At 35.2% G+C, this 27,288-nt stretch overlaps 1 protein-coding gene and 1 long non-coding RNA gene across 7 annotated transcripts; one reads left to right on the forward strand and one right to left on the reverse strand.

Annotated features, from left to right (window-relative positions):
• Positions 1 to 396: 396 nt before the first annotated feature.
• On the reverse strand, positions 397 to 26,306 carry LOC106054455 (dual oxidase maturation factor 1-like). 6 transcript variants are annotated; one of them, XM_013210330.2, is made up of 11 exons: positions 26,189 to 26,306; positions 14,199 to 14,409; positions 13,805 to 13,862; positions 8,790 to 8,924; positions 8,136 to 8,228; positions 7,269 to 7,422; positions 6,470 to 6,684; positions 6,170 to 6,289; positions 5,528 to 5,658; positions 2,609 to 2,877; positions 397 to 1,672 (listed from the first exon to the last, which is right to left on the reverse strand). In XM_013210330.2, exons 2-11 carry the CDS (start codon positions 14,355 to 14,357, stop codon positions 1,651 to 1,653), a joined length of 1,356 nt encoding a protein of 451 aa, XP_013065784.2. In that variant the 5' UTR covers positions 14,358 to 14,409; positions 26,189 to 26,306; the 3' UTR covers positions 397 to 1,650. The 6 variants fall into 6 exon arrangements, with proteins under 6 accessions (XP_013065784.2, XP_055876548.1, XP_055876549.1 ...); XM_056020573.1 differs by lacking the exon at positions 26,189 to 26,306 and adding an exon at positions 25,983 to 26,100; XM_056020574.1 differs by lacking the exon at positions 26,189 to 26,306 and adding an exon at positions 25,979 to 25,998.
• Positions 19,208 to 21,243, forward strand: LOC129924606 (uncharacterized). The gene is made up of 2 exons (XR_008776608.1): positions 19,208 to 20,336; positions 20,655 to 21,243. It is a non-coding gene; the product is annotated as an uncharacterized LOC129924606 (long non-coding RNA).
• Positions 26,307 to 27,288: the final 982 nt, after the last annotated feature.

Genomic DNA, 27,288 nt, shown 5'->3' on the forward strand with positions numbered 1-27,288 from the left:
AGTGGTAAAGTGCAAGTATTGGGTTTGAATCCTGGTGAAAACTAGGATTTTTCATTTCAGGATCTTTAGGGCACCTCTGAGTTTACCCAGCTCTAATGGGAACTTAATATTGGAGAAAAGGTGGTCGGTTGTTGTGCTGGCCACATGACACCCTTGTTAACCATTGTCCACAGAAACATGATCTTTACATCATCTGCCTCATAGATTGCAAGGTCTGAAAGGGAAACTTTACTTTTTTCACTCAGAATATGTGCAAGATTTTCTCTGTAACCTAAACAGTGTTAAAATCTAGTTTATATTATCAAATGTCATTATGGTAAAATAAAATTGCTGTTTTTATTTTCTTTCAAAAGAAATATTATATGTATATTTACATATGTTGTGATTAGATGCAAATCAAAATCCATCAATAAAGTTTATTATTTAGAATGTAGTAACAGTCAAGAGATACTGTAGATCTCACTATAAAATATATGTGTACAAAAATTGAATGAAAAAGTACAAAATAATTGTCTATATACTGATATGTTTCCAAATTATTTGCCAAGTTGAACACTGACAAGCAAATGAATATGAAAACAAAAACAGGACCTTGACTTAAAGCCAATGGGTGGTCAGATAACATCATAGAATACAATCTCTATTAATACTGGTGACAGTTTTTTTGAACTAATGATTTGAAGAGGTTCCTACATCTAGTCAGCTCTAATTTTAAATATAATAAGGCTTGGACTTACCAACAATGACAAAGAATGATACATATTATCACATTTTGAAAGGCTACAGATAGAAATTAATGTCTATTTGAATTGGAATTTTATATGTAAAAAAACAAAATCTAATTTATTTATTTTTTAAAATGGCAAAAAGCAAAACAAGAAAATTAATATTAGGTATGTTTGAGGCAGACTGTTGTTGCTTTTCAAAGATAGTAGACATTTGTAACGTATTTATTTTTTGTGCAGTTAAAATTCCTATTAAATGATAAAAATAAAATTAAACATATTTTTGGGTAAAGTCAAGAAATTTGACCACATTACACTGTAAACCATAAAAAGCAGTGCACATAAGGTTCGTATGGAAATTACACTGTAAACCAAAAAAAGCAGTGCACATAAGGTTCATATGGAAATTTTTACAATGTTACTGCAATTACACAAACAAAATATAGGTTGCACTATAATAAAGCAGATTCTGAAATTTAAAATGTGAACTAATTTATACTATTCTGTACTGAAAGAAATTAAAAATTATAAACCTATCTATCTTTTTTTTAAGCATATCACTATATCCTATTAGTATTCTACTGTTACTTTTTGGAATACAATGAAATAAACCAAAATTTCTGAATCAGTTTAACAAAAACTTTCATTTGAATGAAACATTTGTACCATATAATTGTTTATATCATAAAAAAAAAACATAAAAATAAGCTTTTGAAATTTATAATTCTTGAAGTGTTTCTAAATATACAGAAGTGTTAAAATTTGAAGTTTAAAAAATCTACATAAAGGCCTATTATTTAATTACAGTTCACAAATTACCAAGGCATGAGAAACAATGAAAACATTTGTCCATTTTAATACAGTAATTAAACAAATGCAGTTATGAGTAGCTTGATCAGCTTCTTTAATAACATTCATTAAGATTTTAGTACCTACTGGCAGAAGTCCTGAAATAAATAAAATTACATTTCATTAAAAAACTAAAATTAAAAAACATTTGCTATTATTTTTTAACTATTTTTTTTTTAATTCTTGATTCAACCCTTCCTACTGTTATATCATTAACAATTTGTATGTTTTAAGTATCATAGGACCAACTGCAAAGTTTCGATAGGAAAATATGTGTGTTATAAATAGTAGACACTCCTTCAAAAAGATTATTACAACCATGTGTTAACCTTACCACTCATGTTATTTTAGATTTCACCAAATCGTTGTTGGAAAGAAAGAAACCTCACATAAATTTGTACTAGCTATTGAAATAAGAAATAAGGCTTCATCTTTGTATAAGTATTTTATTGCTGTATGATTTTAGATTTGTAAGTTATTAACTAGTGTCTTGTGCTATTTTACATGTTAGTTTTCTGTCATGGAGCATGACAAGTTAAGGGATTTTATGAATGCTGCTACTACTCTATTAAACGTGAGTATTCAATTGTTTTAAGCATCATGCTCAATTTAGGGTCTCTTCTAGTTTCTTTGGGCTTCCTTGAGTTAAGGAATCACAGATAAAACAGCATTTCATTTTTTTGTGTTGGATTCTTCAAAATTATTTCATAAACCATACTGTCTTGTTGGTCTCTAAATTATTCAATCAATACGATGATTCCATAATTACTTTTCATTTTTCTAACATTTGGGTATTATTAGTTCTTACTCTGTGTAGCTGGTTTACAATGAATAAGATAAGGATGTTTGTTTTATTTTAGTTTTAATAATCTGCATTTTTCTATATGGTAAGATATGCTCCAATTTGATTAACTTTTCTGCATAGCTATACCCAAAAAGACATCTATGAAAACTATAATTAGTATCAATAACAGTGTTTTAATTATCTTCAGTTGTGTATTGTGGTTATGTTCCAATGATCTGAAGATACTTACTGAATCTGAGTTCCATTGGTGTATAGCTCATCATTCTCCGAGACAACATTCCGAGCAGACAATTCAGCACTGGTCTGTTTCATTGGAATATCATTAAGATAAAGATTTTTATCTTCATCATCTTCAGTCTTATGTGTAACTGGTCGAGGTGGTGGATCTCTGCGCCTGGGTCGCTGAAGCCGCTTGGTAATTCTAAATTCTGCTGTGTTGTAAGATTTTTTACGAACGATAGGTGGTCTGACAAAAGATGAGTCTCTGTCTGTAGATTGCTGAAAAATTTGACATTTTATTTTAAACTAAAAATATTTCAGAAAGTCATTTTACAAATGTTGATGTTAATGTCAAAAGATGTTAAAGAAAAAAAATTTCCTTTGTAACAAGTCTTAGAAAAAAAAGGCTTTGACTATTTAAAATGTGATCTGTGATTCCCTTTCCCATCCTCATCCATCCCTATGTGTGTCTAAACTGCATTTCAAACTGTCTTAAAATCCAATGAGATAAAGATGTGACTAGAAAAACACTTTGGCTTTCACCAAATGTTTGTCACTGATTCTTTACATATCATATCATTATCAAACTCTATTTGGGTAAGCATTAGACTTTCAGATTCTCTCTTTTGTGTGTTCTTGACCTATGTCAAGAACTTTTGACTTACCAAACCTATTTAGATGGAAATCAAGTCTTGGACAGTTGAAAAGAATATGAGACATGGTTTTCTCTTTCTCCTTTTAGCAGGGGCACCTTGAGTCAAAGTTTGGTCAGAAGTGTGCAAAATATGAGATTGATTTTTTATTTGAGGCACATCGGCACAATTTAGGCCATGTCGTGCCTGCAGTCCCTTAAGGATCCCTCTCTCTCTCTAAACAACAAGGGCCAGATTCTATACAGTCATATCATTAAAATCAAGGTCTATTCACAGTTAAAATAGTAAAGGTAGTAAAAATTTAAATATTTGGTAAAAATCTAATGTAAATAGTGCATGTTCACAAATTCATATATCAGATCTTCGTAGATAGCCCCACTTCCCGGATAAAGCCCAGTACCTTCCCAGGGTCGACATTATCAAATAGTGTATTTAAATAAGTGGCTCTAAAATATTTCGCCCTGACATCCTGGTATCTGGGGCAATCAACGAGGATATGTTCCACGGTGAGGCGAGAGTCACAGTACTCGCAAAGTGGGGGCTCCTCTCTCTTCAGTACAAAAGAGTGCGTGATGTAGGTGTGGCCAATCCTAAGTCTGGACATGGTTGTGCTACCACGCCTTGTCAGACCCTTAGGTGTGGGCCGCCACCTGACATCCGCCACAATCTGCCTGAGTTTACTGTGAGTCTCAGCCTCCCATCGGTTCTGCCACTCTCGATAGGTGGCAGAGGCAATACTTTGTCTCAGGTTCGAGTAGGGAATTTGGGTTCCTGACACCGCTTGATTTAGGGCTCTCTTTGCTTCTCTGTCTGCGGCTTCGTTTCCCTCAATGCCAACATGGGAGGGGACCCAGATGAAGGTGACATCCCTACGGTCGGCTGTTATTAGGTCCAACAGCTTCAGGCTCTTATGTACCAATGGGATGTCAGTCTTCATCCGCCCCAAAGCTTGCAATGCAGATTTGGAGTCGGAGCAGATTATAAATTTACTCCTTTCTGATGCTTTTACGGCCATAAGTGCAAGCAATATTGCGTGCAATTCGGCCGTAAAGATGGAGCAGCCATCGGGGAGTCTACGGGAGATTGTTTTGTTCCAAAAGGAGCAGGCACACGCGACCTTTCCCTCCATTTTGGATCCGTCTGTGTAGATGGTGCCACAATCTCCGTAGCTCTCCTGCAGTTCCCTAAAGTGGACTTGTAGTATGCTTGGGTCTGTATTTTCTTTTTTGAAATTAAGGAGGGATAAATTTAATTTGGGTTTATTCATTAGCCAAGGAGGATTCTGAGGGGTTTCTATTTTAGAGATTTGGTCAATGGGTGGGGTTAAATTTTGGATGGGTTCTCTCATTCGAAGGCCCAACGGCTGTATGACGTTAGGCCTTCGATTGTATAATTCTACCACTGTGGGGTTAAATATGGAGTCAAAAGCAGGGTTCGTGGGGTTGGATTTTAGCTTGACTATATACTGCATTGCAAGCTTTTTCATTCTTATATCCATGGGGAGTTCTCCAGCCTCCACATGGAGACTTGGGATAGGTGATGTACGAAACGCACCGAGACAGAGATGCAAGGCAGCATTTTGTATTGGTTCCAGTATTTTTAGGTACGACTTCCTTGCTGCTCCATATATTATGGATCCGTAGTCTAGCTTGGATCGAATTAGACTCCGATAGAGCAGCAGCAAGGTATCTCTGTCAGCTCCCCAGTCCGTATGGCTGAGTACTCTTAGTATGTTTAATGACTTTTGGCATTTCTTCTTAAGTTCCTTAATGTGGGGGAGAAAATTAAATTTGGAATCTAAGGTGAGGCCTAAAAATTTTGTAGTTTTCACGACAGGGATCTTCTTTTTGTGTATAAATAGTTCAGGGTCTGGGTGGAGTCCCCTTAGATTACAAAAATGCATACTAACTGTTTTGGAGTCTGAGAATTTGAAACCATTATAGTTTGCCCAACCCTGAATTTTGTTTAAACATAACTGTAATTTTCTTTCTAAGGTGTTCATGTTTTTCCCATAAGTAAGAATGACAAAGTCATCAACATACAAAGAGCACTCTATGCCAGGGGACAGCGCATTTATGATGCTATTTATTTTAATGTGTGCAAAATATGAATAAAAGGGACAGTTGCCCATCCTGCATTGTGCTTTAACAGCTTGTTCAGGCCAAAGCAACTTTCCCCATGCCTCATGTGCTCCAAGACTCTGGCTTTTGGGAGTTGTCCCAGCACTCAAACCATTTTCCCATTTCTATCATTTAGATATAGATATCTCAACTTACCTGAGGAATGGCTAAGGGAGGTGGTTGATACAAGTCATCATCTTCACCATCCACATCGTCAGCTCCTTCACCACTGCCACCTTGGTTGCGGATGGTTTTACTTTGATCTGTTACTATCTGTTCATCATCCTCTGAAAAAAAAAATGTGCAGAATTATACAGGATAGAGCAAAAAAAAAGATTCATAATAAATGATCTTTGACAAATTGTGAACCTCAGCCTCTGCTTAATAAACAGATGTCATAGAATTTCATTTATTTTAAAGAACTAGTTTCTGGACAAGACATAAATATTGTGCTGCAGAATGTGTTTGTTTGTTTTTTTATAGTTACAGCATAAATAAAAGAAAAAAACATATGCCTTAGATAGGGCTCATGTGCCAAAAGGGTCATAAAAAACGATGAGGGAAATAATTGCCAAAAGCTGATAAAAGTTTATTAAACAAATGAAATAGTGAAATAAAAATCTTACTAACATATAGGCCTATAGATTGATTGTTAAGCACCAATTAAGGCCTATAAATCATATAAGAAATATTGCATTAATACGAAAACAAATTTTCAAATAATGTGATATGCATTTAGAACACTATAGATCTTTTCAACTCTATTAGTATTTGCATCTAGTTTAAAAAATGACTTACCTTCTACTACAATACTCTCTGAATCTTGTAAAACATCCACACCAAAAAATGCAGCCACATAAGTTGGGCAAAGTTTATCCATTAGAAATACCACAATACCAAGTACCACACAAACAATTCCTTAAATTGTTCATTGAAATAAAAACTATTTTATTACAAACAGAACACTAGCTATATTCTTCAAAATACTATCTAAAATAAATATATGGACTCTAGATCTAACTATTTATAGAAATAGAAACAAAATATTAAGCTAGATCTATATTAAATTTCTGAATCTTATTTAGAGCTAGATTATACCTGTTATCAAACACACCCAGAATGATCCACCATAGCTAAATTCAAGCTTATCGTGTGTAGTAAATGGAATAACCAGATCAACAACATTTCTGAGAGTCGCCCAGATAATGTTGGAAATGATCATGGAGAGCCCTGTCAGGACCAAGAAATATGCCCCATACCTCAGCAAGACAAAAAACAAAATGTTGGACAACAGCCAAAGTGGGAAAGCCAGCCTGAGGATAAAGTAAAGATTGAAAGAATAAAGTGGATATGTTTAGCAGTGCTTTTTTTGTGATGGTGCGTACCGGCACATTTTTCAATGTGGGAAAAAAATTATTACTTTTCTTGAATTTTTAACGTTTATTATTAATTTATTAGTAGTTAAAAGCTAGTCAATCCATCACTGAGTACCAGCATCTTTTTTTTTTTTTACAAAAATAGCACTGTGTTTTAGAATTATGAGAGATTAACAAACATTTCCACATTCTCATTCCTTTTAATCAATGAAAATATTATTTTATACATTTGTAATTGCTAAATATACAAATGAAAAGTAGCAATGGTTCACACAAAAATATGTAGGCCTATACATCTGATATAATTAAAACAAACATATATTATTTCTTATTCCATTATTATTTCTTGAAACTTTTTGACCATCCTTCAGAAATAAGATCATTATATTCTACCCAAATGTCTTGCAAGATGACAGGGGATAATGGTGGTTAGGTCTAAATATAATAATTTTTTTTAAGACTTTGTAGATGACAGTATCCAGCAAACTATAAGTTTGAGTGCTGTTCCTTAAGTCTCTTACCACAGCATGATATGTGAGTACCATCCTGCTTGTCTGTAATGTCTTCCCCACCTTATCCCCTCACCATCAATGGTGAAATATTCAGCTATCCACAGAATAGGTAATGGCAGACCTCTCTGCTGAGCTGCACGGTATTCTTGGTTAAATCTTCCAGCTGAAAAGAGTTAACATTGGCATTAAAAACTTAGAATAAATACCAGCTTCTTAACTCTTTCTCTCTGTAATTATTTACCACATTCTGATGGAATCAACGTTGGTATCTTCAGTTAGGAGAGAAAGAGTTAATAACCAATAGACAAAATAAATTTCATATAGAGGGTATACAATACTTCAAAGCAAGAAACATATGAAGGAATACATAACAAAAATATTACAAGTTTAAAATTAATATTAATATATACATATAAAAAAAATAAATAATATAATTGAGCAAAATATTACAATTTTTTAAATGTGTAATTAACATGAAAAAGAAAAAACAACAAACACCAAATCTTAAAGAGGATATACTTATACAGAAACAATTAATTTACAGCCAGAAGTTGGTTATCCTTCTTTTGAATAATCCTAAAAGCTTACTTCCCAAACCCTAATACCATAATATTGCTGGGAAAAGTGAAATTAAAATGAATCCTCTCCCAGAAGAAGCATCTTACTAAGGGAACTGATTACAACAGCCTGAAGTTTCGAATCATAAAGGCAGAGGCACTCTTTAGTCACCTTAACTCTTTCACCACTAAGTAAAAGCAATTTTGTCAAACACACACACAAATACAAATGTAAGATCTGATCAATTATCATATGCAAAAAATGAATAATATACGGATCTCAAAGAACAGTAAAAATTATTTGTATACTGGTACTTACAAAATGGTCCAAAACCAAATCTGCCTTGGAGTCCTTCCCATGAGAAATGTTCATTATAATTGATGGTTTCACCTATAATTTGATCATCATCTCCTGAGAATAACATAAATGTAATTAAATAACAGTGTTTCATTTGTTTGTTGATCTATTATATTTCAGTAAATATTAGATTCTTTAACTAGGTCATTTTTGCAAAGAAAATGTATTGTTTTTGTTTCATATTAATGTAGCTTCCAACAAGTAGATCTATTTGGCAGGTTCCAAAACTTTTTTTTTACATATTAGAGTTAGAGACACCTAGTTTCAAGTTACATCTACTAATGCAAAAGAAGATGCTAATTATGCTTTACTATAATCCCCCTTTAAAAGTCATTAACCATGGAAACTCTTCAGTTCATTAGTTATTGACCATAGATACTGATGACCTCTATTTCATACTTATAAATTTAACAGCCACTGGTTACAGAACTGTATAAACTCTGCTTTACCTGCCCATTGAACCACATTGCCACATGGTCTAAACAAAAGCCTTAGTTTCACTTTCAACATTAGATTCAATCTTTTTAACTCTATGTTTTATATGTTTAAATAAAATATATCTCATTTCAATAGCTCAGTTAATGAGCTTCAATAAAACTTTTTTTAAAAAATCACCTTTAAGTGTTATATTAATGCCTCTGAACCCAATGTTGACTCCTATAGACACATTGACCTCCTGTCCAGTTCCAGCTTTATATTTAGTGAGTGTAGATGTGCTTGCTGTCTCCCAGGTCATTGAAAAATTGCTTACTGCAAATGAAAGTTTGAAAAAAAAAAGTATGAAGAGATGTTTTTATAGTTAAATATTTAGATCTAGATTAATAGAGGATAGAAATGCTTTGGGTCTTAAACTTGAAGTTTTGCAAATAATTTTAATAAATAATAAATGCAATGTGATTTTAAACTTAGTACTTTTCTTTGAGGACATCACACAAAATTAAGGCTTTTATTTATTTAAACCCATCCTTTGTTACTCTAACTCTTATCATTACAGATCTAATTATCTAATTTAATATTAAAGCTCATCATATATATATATATATATATATATGTATATCAGTGGCGTAGCTAGCCATGTGTGAGTGGTGCGGGTCGCACGAGGCATCAAGTAGTGAGGGGCATCAAACTAACGGATAAATCTTCTCAATAAAATCAAACATGAACAAACATGAACAAAGACAAACTACTGAATTTGAAATGTTTATTAGAAATTAATTTACTTTTCTTCTTTTGTTAATCTCCTATATTCTTTCTTAAATTAAACGTAAGCTGTTAACCAGGCTAGATTTTTTAAAATCTCCTAAAGCAATGCATTTTTACACGCCCACTTTCTTTTGGGGCGAATTTTGTTACTCCATTGTTCTCTACCCTGGTATCATCTAGATCAAGAGCTTATAAATAAATGCCTTAGAGCTTTGACTCTATATTAACTAAATTAAGGACGCATAAGTCTACCTTCAGTCTATTCGAGACTGCGCACTTAAACAAACAAAAAATTTAAAACTTTCTTAATTACTAGTCGGGAGAACATCGCTGAAGCCAGTGTTTCCTTTACAGAATACATGTGCTCAGATTTGGTAATTAGCGCAGAACATCATAGACATGTTAGCCACAAGAAGCCCAACGAAAAAGGTGAAGATTCTATATTGACACACAAGAAAGAGCTACAGATGAAAATGTATTCTTCCTAGTATGGGTTAGTTCAAGAAATAATAACCTGATATGAGCAATATCATGATGTGGTAGGTAAATATGAAGTTTTGTCATCATCCCAACTATTGAATCCTAAGATCGAAATCAATCTCGATAGTGCTCATGACGACATTGACAGAAACGAATTTCATCTGGTGCAAAAAGACTTCAACGGTTTGTTGCATCAAAAGCCTTTGAACTTTTGTAACAAGGATATTGTTTGAGACATTGAGTTTAAATAGAAAAAAATGTTGGCTAGATGATTCAGTTCTAAATATTGTCTTTATTTTTATATTTCTGACAATTGTGGTAAGTGAGATTCTATGCGAGTAAAGTGTTTTCAGATTCAAGCTGATCTTTACTTATTGGCAGTCAACGCTGAAAAAAAATTGCGACTCACTAATTTGGAAATTGTTGGCAAAAAATAGATTTCAATTTTGCCAGCAAGAAAGCAGCTAAAATTTTGTAGTATCTTGTTGTTAAATTGATTTTTTTTTTTTTTTGCAAATTAGCAATACTTTATCAATAAATACACATTAGGTCGAAAAAACAAAGTCATTTCGCTGTTTTATTTCCTTTTTTTCTTTTTAGAAAAGTGGCGGGGGGAAGCTGACACACTGGGCATTGTATACCCTAGCTACGCCATATATATATATATATTCATTTTGTTATTACTCATAGATGTGGATCTAAATCTGCTAATGCAGTTTGACTGAATTGAGGCTATGAAACTTGTACAATCTTGTTTATAACATATTCAGTTTAAATCCAGAGCTATTGTTTAATAGACTCTTTGAACTGTAGTGCAGGCATTTTTATTGATTTATTTTTTCATTTAGATCTAGGTTGAAATTACCTAACATGACATAGGACTATGTTTACCCAGAATAAAAAAGATATTTCTTTAAGGGATTTATAGGATTATCTCCCCTTCTACTTCTACTAACACTTTAGTATCCCTTTAAGATTTTGTGATCTTAAGGGCAGATGATGTTAAGGCAGAGTTGCCTACAAGTACGCATCTTGCATATTTTGTACGCAAATGGACTCGAAAATACGCGAGTACGGTTTATCATCTGAAAATACGCATTTCCCCCTGTAAAGCAGAAAAAAAAAATATTTAAAAAAAAAAAGTAGTTCCTGTTAATTTACTAGGTCTAGATCTTACTGATCTAATAAAGTTGAGTTCCTTTCAATGTGTTGGTTTATAAAAAAAAAGTCTTCAAACTAATTGGGAATTAATTGATTGATTAGTTCTAATTCATCTAGATTGGGTCTAGAGTATAGAACCAGAGATATGTCAGGCACCTATAATGAAGTCCTATTGGTGATCCTGGCATGGGGCTTCTTCTCCGGCGAATGCTCCTGGAGTCCCAGAGGTGAGGAAATCGCTGATTGACCCAGAAGTTAACAAGAAATGCACAAAAACTGTCCTACGAAACACTGCCAGGAAAACTGTCGCCCAGTACCCAGCTGACTACATTAAAGTGTACACAGATGGTTCCACGAGAGAGAACCTCGGACAAAAAACCTCTGGGTATGGTGTGGTGGTTCAATTCCCTGGCACGATTGAGAACGATGAGATTCTAGGTGCGTGTTCTGGCAGGAGCAATTACGTAGCTGAAATGGTTGCAATTCAAAATGCAGTAGAATACATTGAAGAACGACTTAACGAGAAAACAGCACAACCCAGTCCTATTGTGCTGTTTACAGACTCTCTGTCGAGCCTACAAGCCATTGAAAGCCCTGCAGATACGCTCCCGGAACCACTGGCAAAAACACTGGCAAAAACACTGGCGTGCGTGGGACGCCTCCAAGAAAAACACAAAATTCGGACGACATTCCAATACGTACCTGGACACGTGGATGTGGAGGGTAATGTGAAAGCTGACTTATTAGCCAAGCTCGGCACAAAACTGGACCCTGTGGACGAGCCACAGACTTTTGAGCAGGCGCGTACGATAGTGGACGAATGGGCAAGAAATAAATGGAGCAAAAGCTGGGAAAACGGTAATACGGGAAGGGAAGTCTGGCAAAACTTAAAAGGGCCCTCAAAATCGGACGAATGGTGGCAGTTAAATAGGGAAGAACAGGTGATAATCGCTAGGTACAGAACGGGACACTGTCCAATTGGTGCCTATTTTGCTAAATTTAAACCAAACTTCGACTCACGCTGCAGGCATTGTCGGGACGACGTCGAAACAGTCAACCACATCCTTTACGAGTGCGCAACACTACACCCTAAACAAGGCCATTTGAGTGAAACAAAAACTGGTTTGCATGAAGAGCTGGCTCTGTACGGAGACAGAGAAGCTTTGAGAAGAACTGCCGCTTTCCTTGTCCGTGTTATCAGAGAATAGAGTTCTCAACACGGTGCCCCAGTGCGATGAGACTCACAGGGCACCTATAATATAATGTAGGCCGAGATCTAGATCTAATGTGTAATCTAAATTTAGATCTAGATTTTTCATGATTTAGATATAAATCTAGATCTAATTCTAGTCTACATTCTAGCTCTAGATATGACCAGATGTGTAATAGACTTAGATTTAGACTAGGCCTACTAGCTAGATGTAGTAATCAATGTAGGCTGTAGGTTTAGATTCCACTCTAATAGAAGAGGTAGGCCTACCTCAAAAACTCAAGGCTCTAGATATAGATCTATGTAACTAGATCTAGATTTAAAATTAAATCTACCCAAAAGAAGCAATTTCGTATATGCACATTAAAAACCAATCAACTGTTAATGAAGCTGCTTACATATCTAGATCTATTCTAGATTTGGATTTGATTTCATTTTTGATTTTTTTTTTTTTAGATGAAAGTGAGAAGGGCAGAGGTTTTCATAGAAGAAACATTGGTTGCGCTTAATCTCTCTTTTAGCATGATAAACGGAATCAAACTGATTTTACATGACCATAACTTGCAGAATGTATCTTCTGTGGTAGCTACTGTTATAGTCACTAGCGACTAGTTATAAGGTTCCATTACTTATGAAGGTCTAAGTTCAAAGAATGAAATCAGGGTCACTTAAGGCAGACTCAATAGCAAAGCTTTTTTTTTTTTATATTAGAAAGAAGTTCAATGACTAATTAGGATTATCTGCCTGAGAAAAAAAAAAAATGTTTGTTATTAGTGATTGTGGAGGATGCCAAAGCTTTCATTGCTAACAGCAAAAAAAAAAAAAGGTCTGGAAGAAGAATATCTGAGTGATGTAAAATATTTCTAGTGGCTGGATACCTTGTAAAGAAATTGCCTATTAAACAAAATTACTTTTATAAAACTAGATGTCACAGATCCAGGTAAATGTTCAGTTGCCGCTATTATGGAATGTGAAGTACACAAGAGGCATTATGATCATTGCCAAGTGACAAGAACGTTATAATTCTAACAAAGTCTACAAAAGTCTAAGACAAAGACTAAAAGTGTAAATATTTTGACTTGTGTACAAAATGTCTTATATAACTTTTTTCTTTGCTAACTTTAGGATAGCTTCCTTTCATGTATGTTATGTGCTTGAATGATTTAATTTTAGTCTTTCCTGGGTATATTTCTTGATATTTAGGAAAATACGCATTTGCCCCTCAAAATACGCATTTCCAGGTCTGGGAATACGCATTTCTATTTTGGCATGTAGGCATCTCTGTGTTAAGGTAATCTGCTTCATCTGGGTGCAAAGTGGCAGAGTAGTTAAGCTATTGGCTTTCTAGCCTGGGCATCAGGGTTCGAATCCCGGTGAAGACTGGGATTTTGAATTTCGGGATTTTTAGTCAACCCCTATCTGAGACCACCCAACTCTAATGGGCACCTAACTTAAGTTGGGAAAGTAATTTAAGGCGGTTGATCTTTATGCTGGCCACATGATACCCTGCTTGTTAACCGTTGGCCAAACACTAACACTTTTAGTCACTAAAAAATAGAGAATGACTTTGACTTACCCAATATTACTGCTCCAATAAATAAACTGAGCGTGATTCTTATAAATGAGAACAATTTCTGGAAATTAAAAAAAAAAGGGAAAAAATATTTTGAGAGTTTGAAGTTCAAACTAAGAAGCACCAGGGCCTTTTTCAATTTTATATCATAAATTACCTACATAGACATTTTGGCTGAAATGATAGGTACAAAACATATTTCTGTAAATACTTGGTATAAGAATTTTTCTATTGATATTTAAAATAAAATATTCAGTATTAGGCCCTATATAAAGGTTTATATTTCAGAACAATATAAACAATTATTAAATGGTAGTCTATATTTAAATATATGCCTAAATATTTTGTCTAAATATATTCATAAGTAAAACACTGATAGCTAAATAATTTTACTCACTTCTTTTCCTGCCATTCCTGGCAATATGATGTAGAAAGAAAACGCCAATATGACGAAGCTAAATATGAGCCCCGACGTCACTAGATCTGTCTCCCAAGGAATGTGGACAGCATCATAGTAGGTGGGTCCTCCATTTTTTCTAAATGCATCAAACCCCATTTTTAAACGTTTTCAACTAAAAGAAATCAAACAGGATTTAACTCTTTGTGACCTGTAAAGTATATATATATATATTGAAATACATGATTTAAAAAAAAATACATCAGCAAATAAATATTGTCACCAAGTCATGTACCATAAAAATGATCACATACAGCAATAACGAAATCAAGACTACTATGTTTATTTTTATTATAGCTGCAGTGAGAAAGCCCATATTGTTTAATGTGATCTACACATGTTCCTGAGACCACCAGGATAAGGGTTTGCGGTCGATTGTAAAAGCTAAATACTAATACTAAATACTAAGACACTCAGAAATCGTTGGCTAATGACTTAAAGAACTCATTCAACACAAGCATCATGTTTTAATTTTAAAAATGTTTTCAATGACTTTTAACTCCATTAAATAAATATAATATGTGAACCGATACAATATATATATATATATCTATGATGTGAACATGATATTTGATCAATGGCATAAGAAACTTAAAGAAACAATTTACAATTTGTTATAGATTGTAGATCTCGTTTAGTGTAAACATTTTTAGCGTATATCGTTCTATGCCTTTACATTACTGTGGCATAGGGTAAAGAAGCCAGTAATAATAAGACAACAATGGCAGAACCTGAAGCGTCAGCAGTTAGCCTACTAACTCAACGATAGTATTAACTTTTCAGTCAAGACCTGTTGGAAACCCACATTTTGAAAGTTTCTTTGGGAAGGGAGAGTAGGCTACTTTTATCTCCACACAATTGAATGACGCGCTCATTATCACCACACGATTCCCCCCGTCTATTCTATCTGTATTAGAAGTGTATAGTGACAGTATAGTTACATGGGATTGTCAGTGATGAATGTAAAAAAGTAATAAATATGTAGAGACTTCAGAATGATTTTTTTTTTCTGATCTTGTTTCTAGATCTAGTAGCTGTTTATAAGTAGGTCTATTTGTAAACAAGCAGCAAAGGTCACTGTGAATTGTTTCACATTCAATGTAGACCATGGGCGTAGCCAGGATTTTTTTTTGGGGGGGGGGGGAATTCTCCCCCCCCCCCCCGGCGGGAAAAAAATATGTGTGTGTGTGCGTGTCTTTATTACATTCTGACCCATCATTCTTTTGGAAGACGTTTATTGTACTCTAGAATAGGTTCTTCCTGGAGTTAGTGGAAAAAATTATAGACTCCCCGTCCTTGCTAGCAAGGGGGCCTGGGGGGAACGCTGGGAGCCCAGCTCCCCCCAGCGCGGGGCGTAGCCCCGCAGCCGAGCACTATTTCCGGTATTGAAAGCCAACAAAATGCATATTCTGAGGTATTTACAGTGCATTATCCTGCTTTTTAAAAAGTTTTATTTCAAAAACCCAATCTGCTATTCTTACTGACTTAGACCCTCGCGCGACGTTTCCACAAAATCTGTCACTGGTAATGTCTGAAGCCTCTTCCCACCATGTTCTAAGGACCTCCTTGAAAGTGTGGCGCCGCCAAGTTGTACTAGGATGTCATCGCAACTCTTATGCGTAATTCATTTTGTCGGATAACATGTCTCGAAAAACTCATTTCGGAGGGTTTTTAAAATCAAAATCTTCCTAAGCTATGCTCTTGGATTTGTTTTTTTTTTTTTTTTTTGGGGGGGGGGTTTGTTATATAGAAGAGGGAATTTGACTGCAAGGTAGGGGGTTTTAAACTAATAACCTTTGGCTGCGCTGGTGCAAGTTATGGTTTCGTATTAAAATCTCACCTAAAATAAACAGAATGAAAGCAAAAATCAATCCCTAAATTCCGATCTCCGCCTCTGCGGGGGGGGGGGGATTTCATTTCGGGGGGAAGGGGTTTGAGCCCCCCCCCCCTGGCTACGCCAATGATGTAGACACAAGATATGTATTGTCTGTAGCATCTCCAATGAAGAAATTGGCTATCGTGTTGGTCTACTAACAAAAGCGGTATTGTCGTATGTAGGCTACATATAATAGGCCTACACGTCCTCCGAAGTGATCGAAGAGGGGAAAACTCATTTCCCGGAGAAATTGAAGATGGCTGCGAAGTCCGCTCTTCATTTGAAAATCTTTTTAAACTAAAGGCTGGATGGCTGACAAGTCTTTTGGAATGCGCTCTGTTGTCTCGATGGTCCTGGGTTTGATCCTCACCTACCACCAGAGACAACCGACCGGCTGGAGGTTTGGGCTAGGATGTAGTTATCTTCAATTCTGAAGGAACAACCAAAACATGAAAACAAACAAACAAGGCTGAGTCTCTTGGCGTCCGCTTTACCTGTACGTTTTGTGTTGTTTCTTTTTTTGGCTTAACTTTTTTTTTTTTCTTCGCTCTTAGCTGTCCTCATTGCCTCGTTGCTTGAAAATGCCGACACTTACGGCTTCGCATCATGTGGAGAGATCATGGGTCACTTTAATCCAGTCGTGAGTGTCGATTCAATATTCCTTGAGAGTTTCTCTTGTTATATCTAGGCAACATAGAAGTCTTTACATTCTCTTGTGATATGTAAGCCACATTATTCCAGTATACAAGTCGTTATATCTCTTGTGATTCCTGAGTAAGCCAGGAAAACCAATGACTTGGCAGAATTTAAATCATTGATTAACATGCATGACTAGATTGACCTAGGAACACGCGTAGGACGTAATCATCTTCTTTTTTTAAGTAACGTCTGTATTTCATAAGATAAGTTATGGAAGTTTTTGTATCTCTTGTGATATGTAGACAACTTAGAAGTCTTTATATCTCTTGTGATATGTAGCCAACATAGAAGTCTTTATATCTCTTGTGATATGTAGGCAACATAGAAGTTTTTATATCTCTTGTGATATCTGGCTAATGTAGGCAACGTAGAGGTCTTTATATCTCTTGTGATATGTAGGCAACATAGAAGTCTTTATATCTCTTGTGATATGTAGACAACATAGAAGTCTTTATATCTCTTGTGATATGTAGGCAACATAAAAGTTCCATGTCTACATAAATACGGTTGTGCAGGCTTCATTAGTCTGAGGGGAAAAGGGAGTGGGATGAAGTTTCATGAGACACGTATCCAAAATAAAAAGGTCTTGTTACTTTGTCACGTCTGTTATGATTTAATAACATTAGTAGAACTAGAATGTGGTGCATTGTTTCAGCTGTATAAATAGTGACTATAAACATGAGCATAAATTAGACAGTGAAGTTTGTCTATATCAATAATAATTGCAACCGGAATTCAATTTGTCTTCTCTCTCTTCGCAAACACAAACTCTGTCTCTCTCTCTCTCTCTCTTTACAAGCTTACACACTCTCTATGTCTCTCTTCACAAACACACACTCTCTCTGTCTCTCTCACTCTCTCTTCACAAACACACTGTCTTTCTTTTCACAAACACACAATCTCTCTGTGTCTCTCTCTCTTCACAAACACACACACTCTCTGTTTCTTTCTCTCTTTTCACAAACACATACAATCTCTCTCTCTCTCTCTTCACAAACAAACACGCTCTGTCTCTCCCTCTGTCTCTCTTCACAAACACACACTCCCTCAATGTCTCTCTCTCTCTCTGTCTGTCTGTCTGTCTCTCGAATCTGTCGTCATGCCTCTGTTTCTACATCCTTGACCACAGGAAATGTAAGCCCTAGGCCAGGCCTACATCTACATCAAGAGTGCTGCAAGTTAGGCGTGAAACTACTTGTGTTGTAATGATTGCGTTTCAATTTTTGCATAGAAAAAAAAAGGAAATTTAGATAATAGAAGAATTTAAAATAACTCAATAGAAATCTTGACTGATTGATAATACGGTGATCAGTTCTACGTACATTCAAGTATTTTATGTTTTCATAGTGCGTTTAAACACACAGATTTGAACAATCCATACTAAATCCATATAATATTTATTTGTGTTGCTTGCTATATAATGAGTCATTATCATATAAAACTAACTACGACTGGGACATCATTAATTCTGAAACATTCTCGGCCTAATCCTTGACTGGGGATTTAGAAGAAGATCATTTAAATAGGACATATCTATAAACATTATTTATATACATTGTTTCCATTGTTTTGGGGGAAACTATTTGAAAAACTATCCAACATCAAATTTAGTTGTCATGTATGAAGTGGTCTACAATGCTGGCTCAGGATAGAGGCGCGAACACGTTCTTGCTTGTCGTATGAAGAGAAAGAGGTGGATGGTATCATTGGTATGTAGATAAACAGATTATAACTTATTTATAATTCAGAAATTACAGACTTTCCCTTTTATAAAGAATTGACATGGTGGCATATTTAGTGGAAGATGAGCCGCCAAACATCATATCACATCTTATCTCAACATTCCATAGAACCAAATAGGAAAGAGAATACATGGAAAGATTTATTACTATTGTGTTTTTTATTCAATCAGTAAAAGAATATAAAAATGTAGGTCCTACATATATGCAGACTGACAGACAGCAAATAAACTATTTCCTAAATAGATGTCTTTTTAACTCAAACTAAAATATATAAGCTTACAGTAAACCAACAGTTCTATCAGGTATGTTTCATTTAGCCATAGTGTAGAGTACATATCAAACACAACATTTCATTTACCTTGCGCATAACTGTCTCTCAAAGAAACCGTGAGTCTACAAATGAAGTTCAAGAAAGACAAAAAAAGGGTAGAGATCGACACACATAAACACAATCTGCTGAAGTGGCTCTCGTTGACAATTTAAAAAAATTATATATATATAAATAAACTTGACTGTGCACAGTGGAAAAAGCACAGCCCGCTCGATAGTGTTTAACTTCCGCGTTGCTATTCTGTACCGGAAAGTTAAACAAACTTGGGTGTTAGAAGTGGTTGGTACTCTCTTAAAGAACAGGATCATATCTGTAACACTTTATTATAGATAGATAGATAGAGAGAGAGAGAGAGAGAGAAAGAGGGACGGGACCAAAATATAAGTGCGTGTGTGTATGTAAGTATATGAGCGGGTCTTTTCAAATCAAGTCAAAAGTCTATGAAGGAGAAATTAAGAAGTGTAGGTTAAAACAAAATGAGGGTTTCAGTGAGCGGGTCGTGAAATGTCATTGTAGCAAATACACCAATTCACGGGCTAAAAAAGTCTGTTAGGTTGATCGTTCAAATGCGGACCGTATATTAAAAAAAAGGGGGGAGGTGTTCCTGTCAATAAACAATATAAAGAAAGCCTGGGATCTAGGCTAATTCGATGTGATCACACTACAGCATATAGATCTAGATCTGTGTCTTCCTGCTGACACCCTTCAGACACTCTCTAATCTCAAAATTTGTTGGCATTACATAGTAACGTAGATCTAAATCAATTGGAATTTTTAAATAACCCGGTACGACGAATGACCACATAGATTTAAATACCCCGGTACGACGAATGACCACATAGATTTAAATACCCCGGTACGACGAATGACCACATAGATTTAAAATTTAAGCATGAAGGATAAAAAAAAGACACAAAAAAAAAGCTGATAATTGCTTTTTCAATTAGCCAATGTTTGAGTCAATAATAGCGGCCCAGCCTAGTCTACTGTCATAGGCCACGTGTAGCTTACGTCCTTGGTATTACGTTCCGGGCACTTGGTATTTATACAGTGTTTATGTTTGGATATGGATACAACAGGAGCAGATACAGTTTGGTAAGTAACGATGAATGGAATTTTTTTCCTCTGTGCAGTGTATGCATTGAGACCTATAATCTAATATAGGTGTGAGCTGGCGCTCCTAGATCTAATTTTTTATCAATTTTTATCTGTATTTTAATTGGTAAAACTATCTAGGCTAGTGCTGAGTGCATGCATGGTTCCCGCCAGCTCTTTAATGTTAGAGTTAGTTTAGGTGAGTCATGACCTGGCTCTATAAATAGAAAGGGTGCGGTCAGTTCTTTCTTTTTCCGGTGTTGACCGTTGGTCAGTGTGACCATGTAGAAGTAATAGTTATTTAAATGTAGTGTAAATTTCAGCTGGGACCGCCTGTAAGTTGGAAAAAGTTTTTATTTTTATTTCTTTAGTTTGTATTTGTATTAGTTATTCCTACATCTACTGTTATAGTCTAGTGTAGTGGCAACACTGGCTAGTTAATTAGCCATGATTACCTCTGATGGGACCGGAAGCTCCATTAATCTGCTGGATAGCGTCACCCCTCTCCCCCCCCCCCCCCGAGCTATCCCTAATAATCCCCTTGTTGCTTTTCTATACTATGTCTATTTGTTAATGTTTCTAAAAGTATTTCCATTAATATTATAATGATTATTTTAGATATTTTTTATGTTTGTTTATATTTGTGATTGCAGGCTATAATTTCTGTAGTTACGTCTACTGCTGTCGTTAAGTCTACTGCCAACTGTTTGCTGTCGTTACGTCTACTGCCTAACTGTGCAGTAGTACTGCCATTATTCACTGCCTAGCTACTGTCGTTACGTCTACTGCCTAACTGTGCGGTAGTACTGCCATTATTACTGCCTGTCTGCCATTATTCACTGCCTAGCTACTGTCGTTACGTCTACTGCCTACTGTGCGGTAGTACTTCCATTATTACTGCCTGTCTGCCATTATTCACTGCCTAGCTACTGTCGTTACGTCTACTCAGACTACTGTTTGCCTGGCTGCCTTTATTAGTATATTTATTTATTAGTATATTACTGCCATAGTTAAACTGTCTGCTGTACTGTTGTGTTTAGTGTTAGTATTTTAGGTGTAATCTAGTAAAGATAGTTAGACATTTGGGTTTCTTATTAGTGTTGGTAGTGGTATAGTCAGGTTGATTAGTTGTTTATTTCTAAGTTTATTTGTTTCTGTAAAGTTTTTTTTTGTATTCATCTATATTTTTATTGCTTTGTAAATTTGTTGTAAATAAAGTGTATATAAATTTTGTTTTATAAATTTAGTTTAGTTTGTTCTTTTAGTTAGCTAGATTAGTTTAGTTTAGTCTAATTGTGCTGTCTGGTTGCTTAGGCGACTCTAGCCCCTTGGTGGTCGCAGACCGAGGTGCACAGATTGGGCGCACCCAGTAGAGCTACCACCTGCCTACTGTTATAATAAATAAATGATGAGCAGCAGATACCACAATAAGGTCTCACTCAGTTAGCGCCACCCTGACCTGCTCACATAGGCTACAGCAGTGTATGCATTGAGACCTATAATCTAATATAGACTACAGCAGTGTATGCATTGAGACCTATAATATAATATAGGCTACAGCAGTGTATGCATTGAGACCTATAATATAATATAGGCTACAGCAGTGTATGCATTGAGACCTATAATATAATATAGGCTACAGCAGTGTATGCATTGAGACCTATAATCTAATATAGACTACAGCAGTGTATGCATTGAGACCTATAATCTAATATAGACTACAGCAGTGTATGTATTGAGACCTATAATCTAATATAGACTACAGCAGTGTATGCATTGAGACCTATAATCTAATATAGACTACAGCAGTGTATGTATTGAGACCTGTAATATAATATAGGCTACAGCAGTGTATATATTGAGACCTATAATATAATATAGACTACAGCAGTGTATTCATTGAGACCTATAATATAATATAGGCTACAGCAGTGTATGTATTGAGACCTATAATATAATATAGGCTACAGCAGTGTATGTATTGAGACCTATAATATAATATAGACTACAGCAGTGTATGCATTGAGACCTATAATATAATATAGACTACAGCAGTGTATGTATTGAGACCTATAATATAATATAGACTACAGCAGTGTATGCATTGAGACCTATAATATAATATAGGCTACAGCAGTGTATGGATTGAGACCTATAATCTAATATAGGCTACAGCAGTGTATGCATTGAGACCTATAATCTAATATAGACTACAGCAGTGTATGCATTGAGACCTATAATATAATATAGACTACAGCAGTGTATGTATTGAGACCTATAATCTAATATAGACTACAGCAGTGTATGCATTGAGACCTATAATCTAATATAGACTACAGCAGTGTATGTATTGAGACCTGTAATATAATATAGGCTACAGCAGTGTATATATTGAGACCTATAATATAATATAGGCTACAGCAGTGTATGTATTGAGACCTATAATATAATATAGGCTACAGCAGTGTATGTATTGAGACCTATAATATAATATAGACTACAGCAGTGTATGCATTGAGACCTATATAATATAATATAGGCTACAGCAGTGTATGTATTGAGACCTATAATATAATATAGACTACAGCAGTGTATGTATTGAGACCTATAATATAATATAGGCTACAGCAGTGTATGCATTGAGACCTATAATATAATATAGGCTACAGCAGTGTATGTATTGAGACCTATAATATAATATAGACTACAGCAGTGTATGCATTGAGACCTATAATCTAATATAGGCTACAGCAGTGTATGCATTGAGACCTATAATCTAATATAGGCTACAGCAGTGTATGCATTGAGACCTATAATCTAATATAGGCTACAGCAGTGTATTCATTGAGACCTAATATAGGCTACAGCAGTGTATGCATTGAGACCTGTAATATAGGCTACAGCAGTGTATGCATTGAGACCTATAATCTAATATAGGCTACAGCAGTGTATGCATTGAGACCTGTAATATAATATAGACTACAGCAGTGTATGCATTGAGACCTGTAATATAATATAGGCTACAGCAGTGTATGTATTGAGACCTATAATCTAATATAGGCTACAGCAGTGTATGTATTGAGACCTAATATAGGCTACAGCAGTGTATGTATTGAGACCTATAATCTAATATAGACTACAGCAGTGTATGTATTGAGACCTAATATAGGCTACAGCAGTGTATGTATTGAGACCTATAATCTAATATAGGCTACAGCAGTGTATGTATTGAGACCTGTAATATAATATAGACTACAGCAGTGTATGCATTGAGACCTGTAATATAATATAGGCTACAGCAGTGTATGTATTGAGACCTATAATCTAATATAGACTACAGCAGTGTATGTATTGAGACCTGTAATATAATATAGGCTACAGCAGTGTATGTATTGAGACCTATAATCTAATATAGGCTACAGCAGTGTATGTATTGAGACCTATAATCTAATATAGGCTACAGCAGTGTATGTATTGAGACCTGTAATATAATATAGACTACAGCAGTGTATGCATTGAGACCTATAATATAATATAGACTACAGCAGTGTATGTATTGAGACCTGTAATATAATATAGGCTACAGCAGTGTATGCATTGAGACCTATAATATAATATAGGCTACAGCAGTGTATGTATTGAGACCTATAATATAATATAGACTACAGCAGTGTATGTATTGAGACCTGTAATATAATATAGGCTACAGCAGTGTATGCATTGAGACCTATAATATAATATAGACTACAGCAGTGTATGTATTGAGACCTGTAATATAATATAGGCTACAGCAGTGTATGCATTGAGACCTATAATATAATATAGGCTACAGCAGTGTATGTATTGAGACCTATAATCTAATATAGGCTACAGCAGTGTATGTATTGAGACCTATAATATAATATAGGCTACAGCAGTGTATGTATTGAGACCTGTAATATAATATAGGCTACAGCAGTGTATGTATTGAGACCTATAATCTAATATAGGCTACAGCAGTGTATGTATTGAGACCTGTAATATAATATAGACTACAGCAGTGTATGCATTGAGACCTGTAATATAATATAGGCTACAGCAGTGTATGTATTGAGACCTATAATCTAATATAGACTACAGCAGTGTATGTATTGAGACCTGTAATATAATATAGGCTACAGCAGTGTATGTATTGAGACCTATAATCTAATATAGGCTACAGCAGTGTATGTATTGAGACCTATAATCTAATATAGGCTACAGCAGTGTATGTATTGAGACCTGTAATATAATATAGACTACAGCAGTGTATGCATTGAGACCTATAATATAATATAGACTACAGCAGTGTATGTATTGAGACCTGTAATATAATATAGGCTACAGCAGTGTATGCATTGAGACCTATAATATAATATAGGCTACAGCAGTGTATGTATTGAGACCTATAATCTAATATAGGCTACAGCAGTGGCGTAGCTAGGAATTTTCCTTCATCTGATGGCCCGAGGGGGGAGGCTTGACCTCTTTCGGGCCCCCTGCATTTAGCGTAATATTTAATGTAAAAACAATTTCGAACACTTATTTTGGGCACTCTTAAGTGGGGGCCCGGGGGGATTTTCAAATCTTTTATCAGTCTATCTAGCACTAATAAGTAAGCAGTGATCATGAATAAATTTATAGAAAGGTTGTACAGACTTAAGACTTTACAATAGTTTTTACAAAGTAAGCAATCTTACTTTTTATTCTGTTATAAAACTCTGTCTCAAACATGAGCTTATATTAAACACATAATAATGTGATTATTAGTGATGTCTTTGTTTACTAATGATGGTGAGAAGTAGACCCTATTAGTGAACTAAGGATCACAAAAATAAATGTGAATTGTTTATCAGATATTTTTAAAAATAAATTGTATACAGTGTAACTTTCATGCTTATAGCATGCTCAGAGCTCTATGGTCCAATCTCTTCTGTGAAACGGTGAGGGTGGAAAAGGTTTTCCGTGCTGCCTTTAGGCGCTCAGTTAACAATTTTGTCGGGTGTCGAACATCAAGCTTCCTTGATGGGTAGACAAGCTCAAGCGTACTTAGCCTCTCGGCCACACATCCCACACTGAACATCATTCCAATGGTTAATAACTGCTAAGCATTACTTGGCTACAAAGCACAAAAACAGGCGAAAGAAAGAACAAAAAGGAAGAGAGAATTAGACTAGACCAGCCTTGGCCGAAAAGGTCGCCAGAAGAAGCTGGTTAGATAAAGAGCCTAACCTGATGTGGACAGCATCTGACAGGATTGAATAGAACTTCTTGATGGTACACAGTCAGCCCACACTCATCCCGCTTTTTCACTGAAATAAGTTGATGATTAGCCTTTGTGATTCTTTGGTCCCATGAAAGCAGCCGATATAGATCTGTTATAGATCTGTTATAATTATGTCTATTTTGAAAGACTGTAAAAAATTTAGAAGTGTCGCAAAAATGGGTCAAGAACTCTTTCACTCCTTTTTGAGAATTAAAGTAAAATAAAGATCTTAGAGTAGGGCCTACTCCAACTTAATAGAATACTTCACTCTTCTAGGAATACAATAGACATAAATTTAGAAAACCCTGCTGGATGCAAATAAAAACAAAGGACGTTTGGGTCACGAGGCCTTCATGATCTGTAAAATAGAAGACAAAACATCCTTCATTTTTACATTGGTCAAGCCCAGCTTTTTGTAGGCAATTCATGACTATTGTTTTGTATTGTTTTGTTATACAGTCGTTCATCCCTTTGAGTAAGGATAATGTTTGTATAGGCCTATACCAGAAACTAATGTAGCGAGGTGGTGCCTTATAATTATTAATAATAAAAAGAATAAACAAACGGTTCTCTGAAAACAACATCTTAGTCTATATAGACCTAAGTTTTAGTAACAGAAATTCGTTATTTTTATAGTCACAAATGTTACATATGAGTAGAAAGTCCTAGCTGACGAAGAGGACACGGACTCACTTGCCTATGTTATAGACGTCCACAAAACATCCTGTATTGTCTGAGAGGCCACTTGTAAACCTACCACAACAGCCTTGGTTCACAGATCCGTTAAGCCACGAGAAACACTCTTTAATCACATTATTAACTATATAAACTTAAAAGCTACCAAGCTATGGTAAATTTATGTATTATTAGAAAACTAACAACCTATATAACACCAATACTTGCCTAGGTAAAAGAAACATCACAGTGCTTTCTTTGACCTAAGGATATGACATCGTCGATGTAACGTGTTGTTTACTTTACAAGGTGGAGCGCTATAAAACCTCTAAAGTCTGTCTTTAAAGAGAAACACGAGAAAGAAATTGAATATAGTGAGCTTGTTTGGATTAGATCAGACTTGGTTAATTCAGGTCATCTATTTTTAGCTGCCCATTACCTATCACCAAGTCAATTAAACTAAGCAGGAACATTACAAAAATTTCCAGCAGTTTACAGCAGAAGTTATTTAAAGAATAAATTTAAAAAATAAAAATTGAATAATTCTGAATACACTATGATCCGAATACTTGTGTTAATATAAGGATAGGTAGATTGGGGCTTTGTGGGTCTTCAAGGCTATGTACTTTACAGAGGCATAGCTAGCAATGTGCGGGTGGTGCATATATACAGGACCGCCGCTACCTATTGTGCAATAGCCCGCAGGCGGCCGAATGTAGGGGCGGCCAAATCGTTATTCCAAGATTACCTTTATTAATAAATTTATAGTTTGATTAAAAAAAAAGACAACTCAAATATTTTCATTTTTTAAATAAATTATAATTATTCCATTATCATTTAAAAACTATTTAAAAAAAAACAAACAAACGACATTCGTACTTAAGAAGCTATTTTGGAAACTTTTAATAAGAAAAAATGGAGCGTCGCGCGAGGGATTCCCACGGGTTCTTCCATAGGCGCCTAATCATTTCTTACCTTGAATTTTCGCGGGTTGTTTGTAATATTCTTTTTGAATGACGCTTACAGCAGCCGATCAGTCAAAACATGTTTTCTTCTTAAAATCTACTTACTACATATAAAATTGTTGTTTAGTCGAATACCCCGCCCTGTAAGTAGATCTAGTAATTAAAAACTCACTGTTTAAAACATTTTCACTTTTATGTTAATGGCTGTTAGTTAAGCGTAGAATATTTTGGGGTCATTATCGATGTTGTTTTATGTTTTACATAATTTGGATGTTCCTTCAGAGTTGAAGATAGTTTACTTCCTAGTCCAAACCTCCCGCAGGAAAACGGAAGATGGGAGCGGGCAGGGTTTGAACCCTCGAC

The sequence above is a fragment of the Biomphalaria glabrata genome, chromosome 2 (genome assembly GCF_947242115.1).
Source record: "Biomphalaria glabrata chromosome 2, xgBioGlab47.1, whole genome shotgun sequence".
Classification (NCBI taxonomy): Eukaryota; Metazoa; Mollusca; class Gastropoda; family Planorbidae; genus Biomphalaria; species Biomphalaria glabrata.

Coding starts and splice junctions, on each gene's coding strand:
- LOC106054455 (XM_013210330.2), bottom strand. CDS start 14,357: ATGGGGTTTGATGCATTTAGAAAAAATGGAGGACCCACCTACTATGAT. Junction 13,863..14,198: donor CAGGAATGGCAGGAAAAGAA/GTGAGTAAAATT, acceptor TTTAATTTCCAG/AAATTGTTCTCATTTATAAG. Junction 2,878..5,527: donor CTCCCTTAGCCATTCCTCAG/GTAAGTTGAGAT, acceptor CAAATTTTTCAG/CAATCTACAGACAGAGACTC.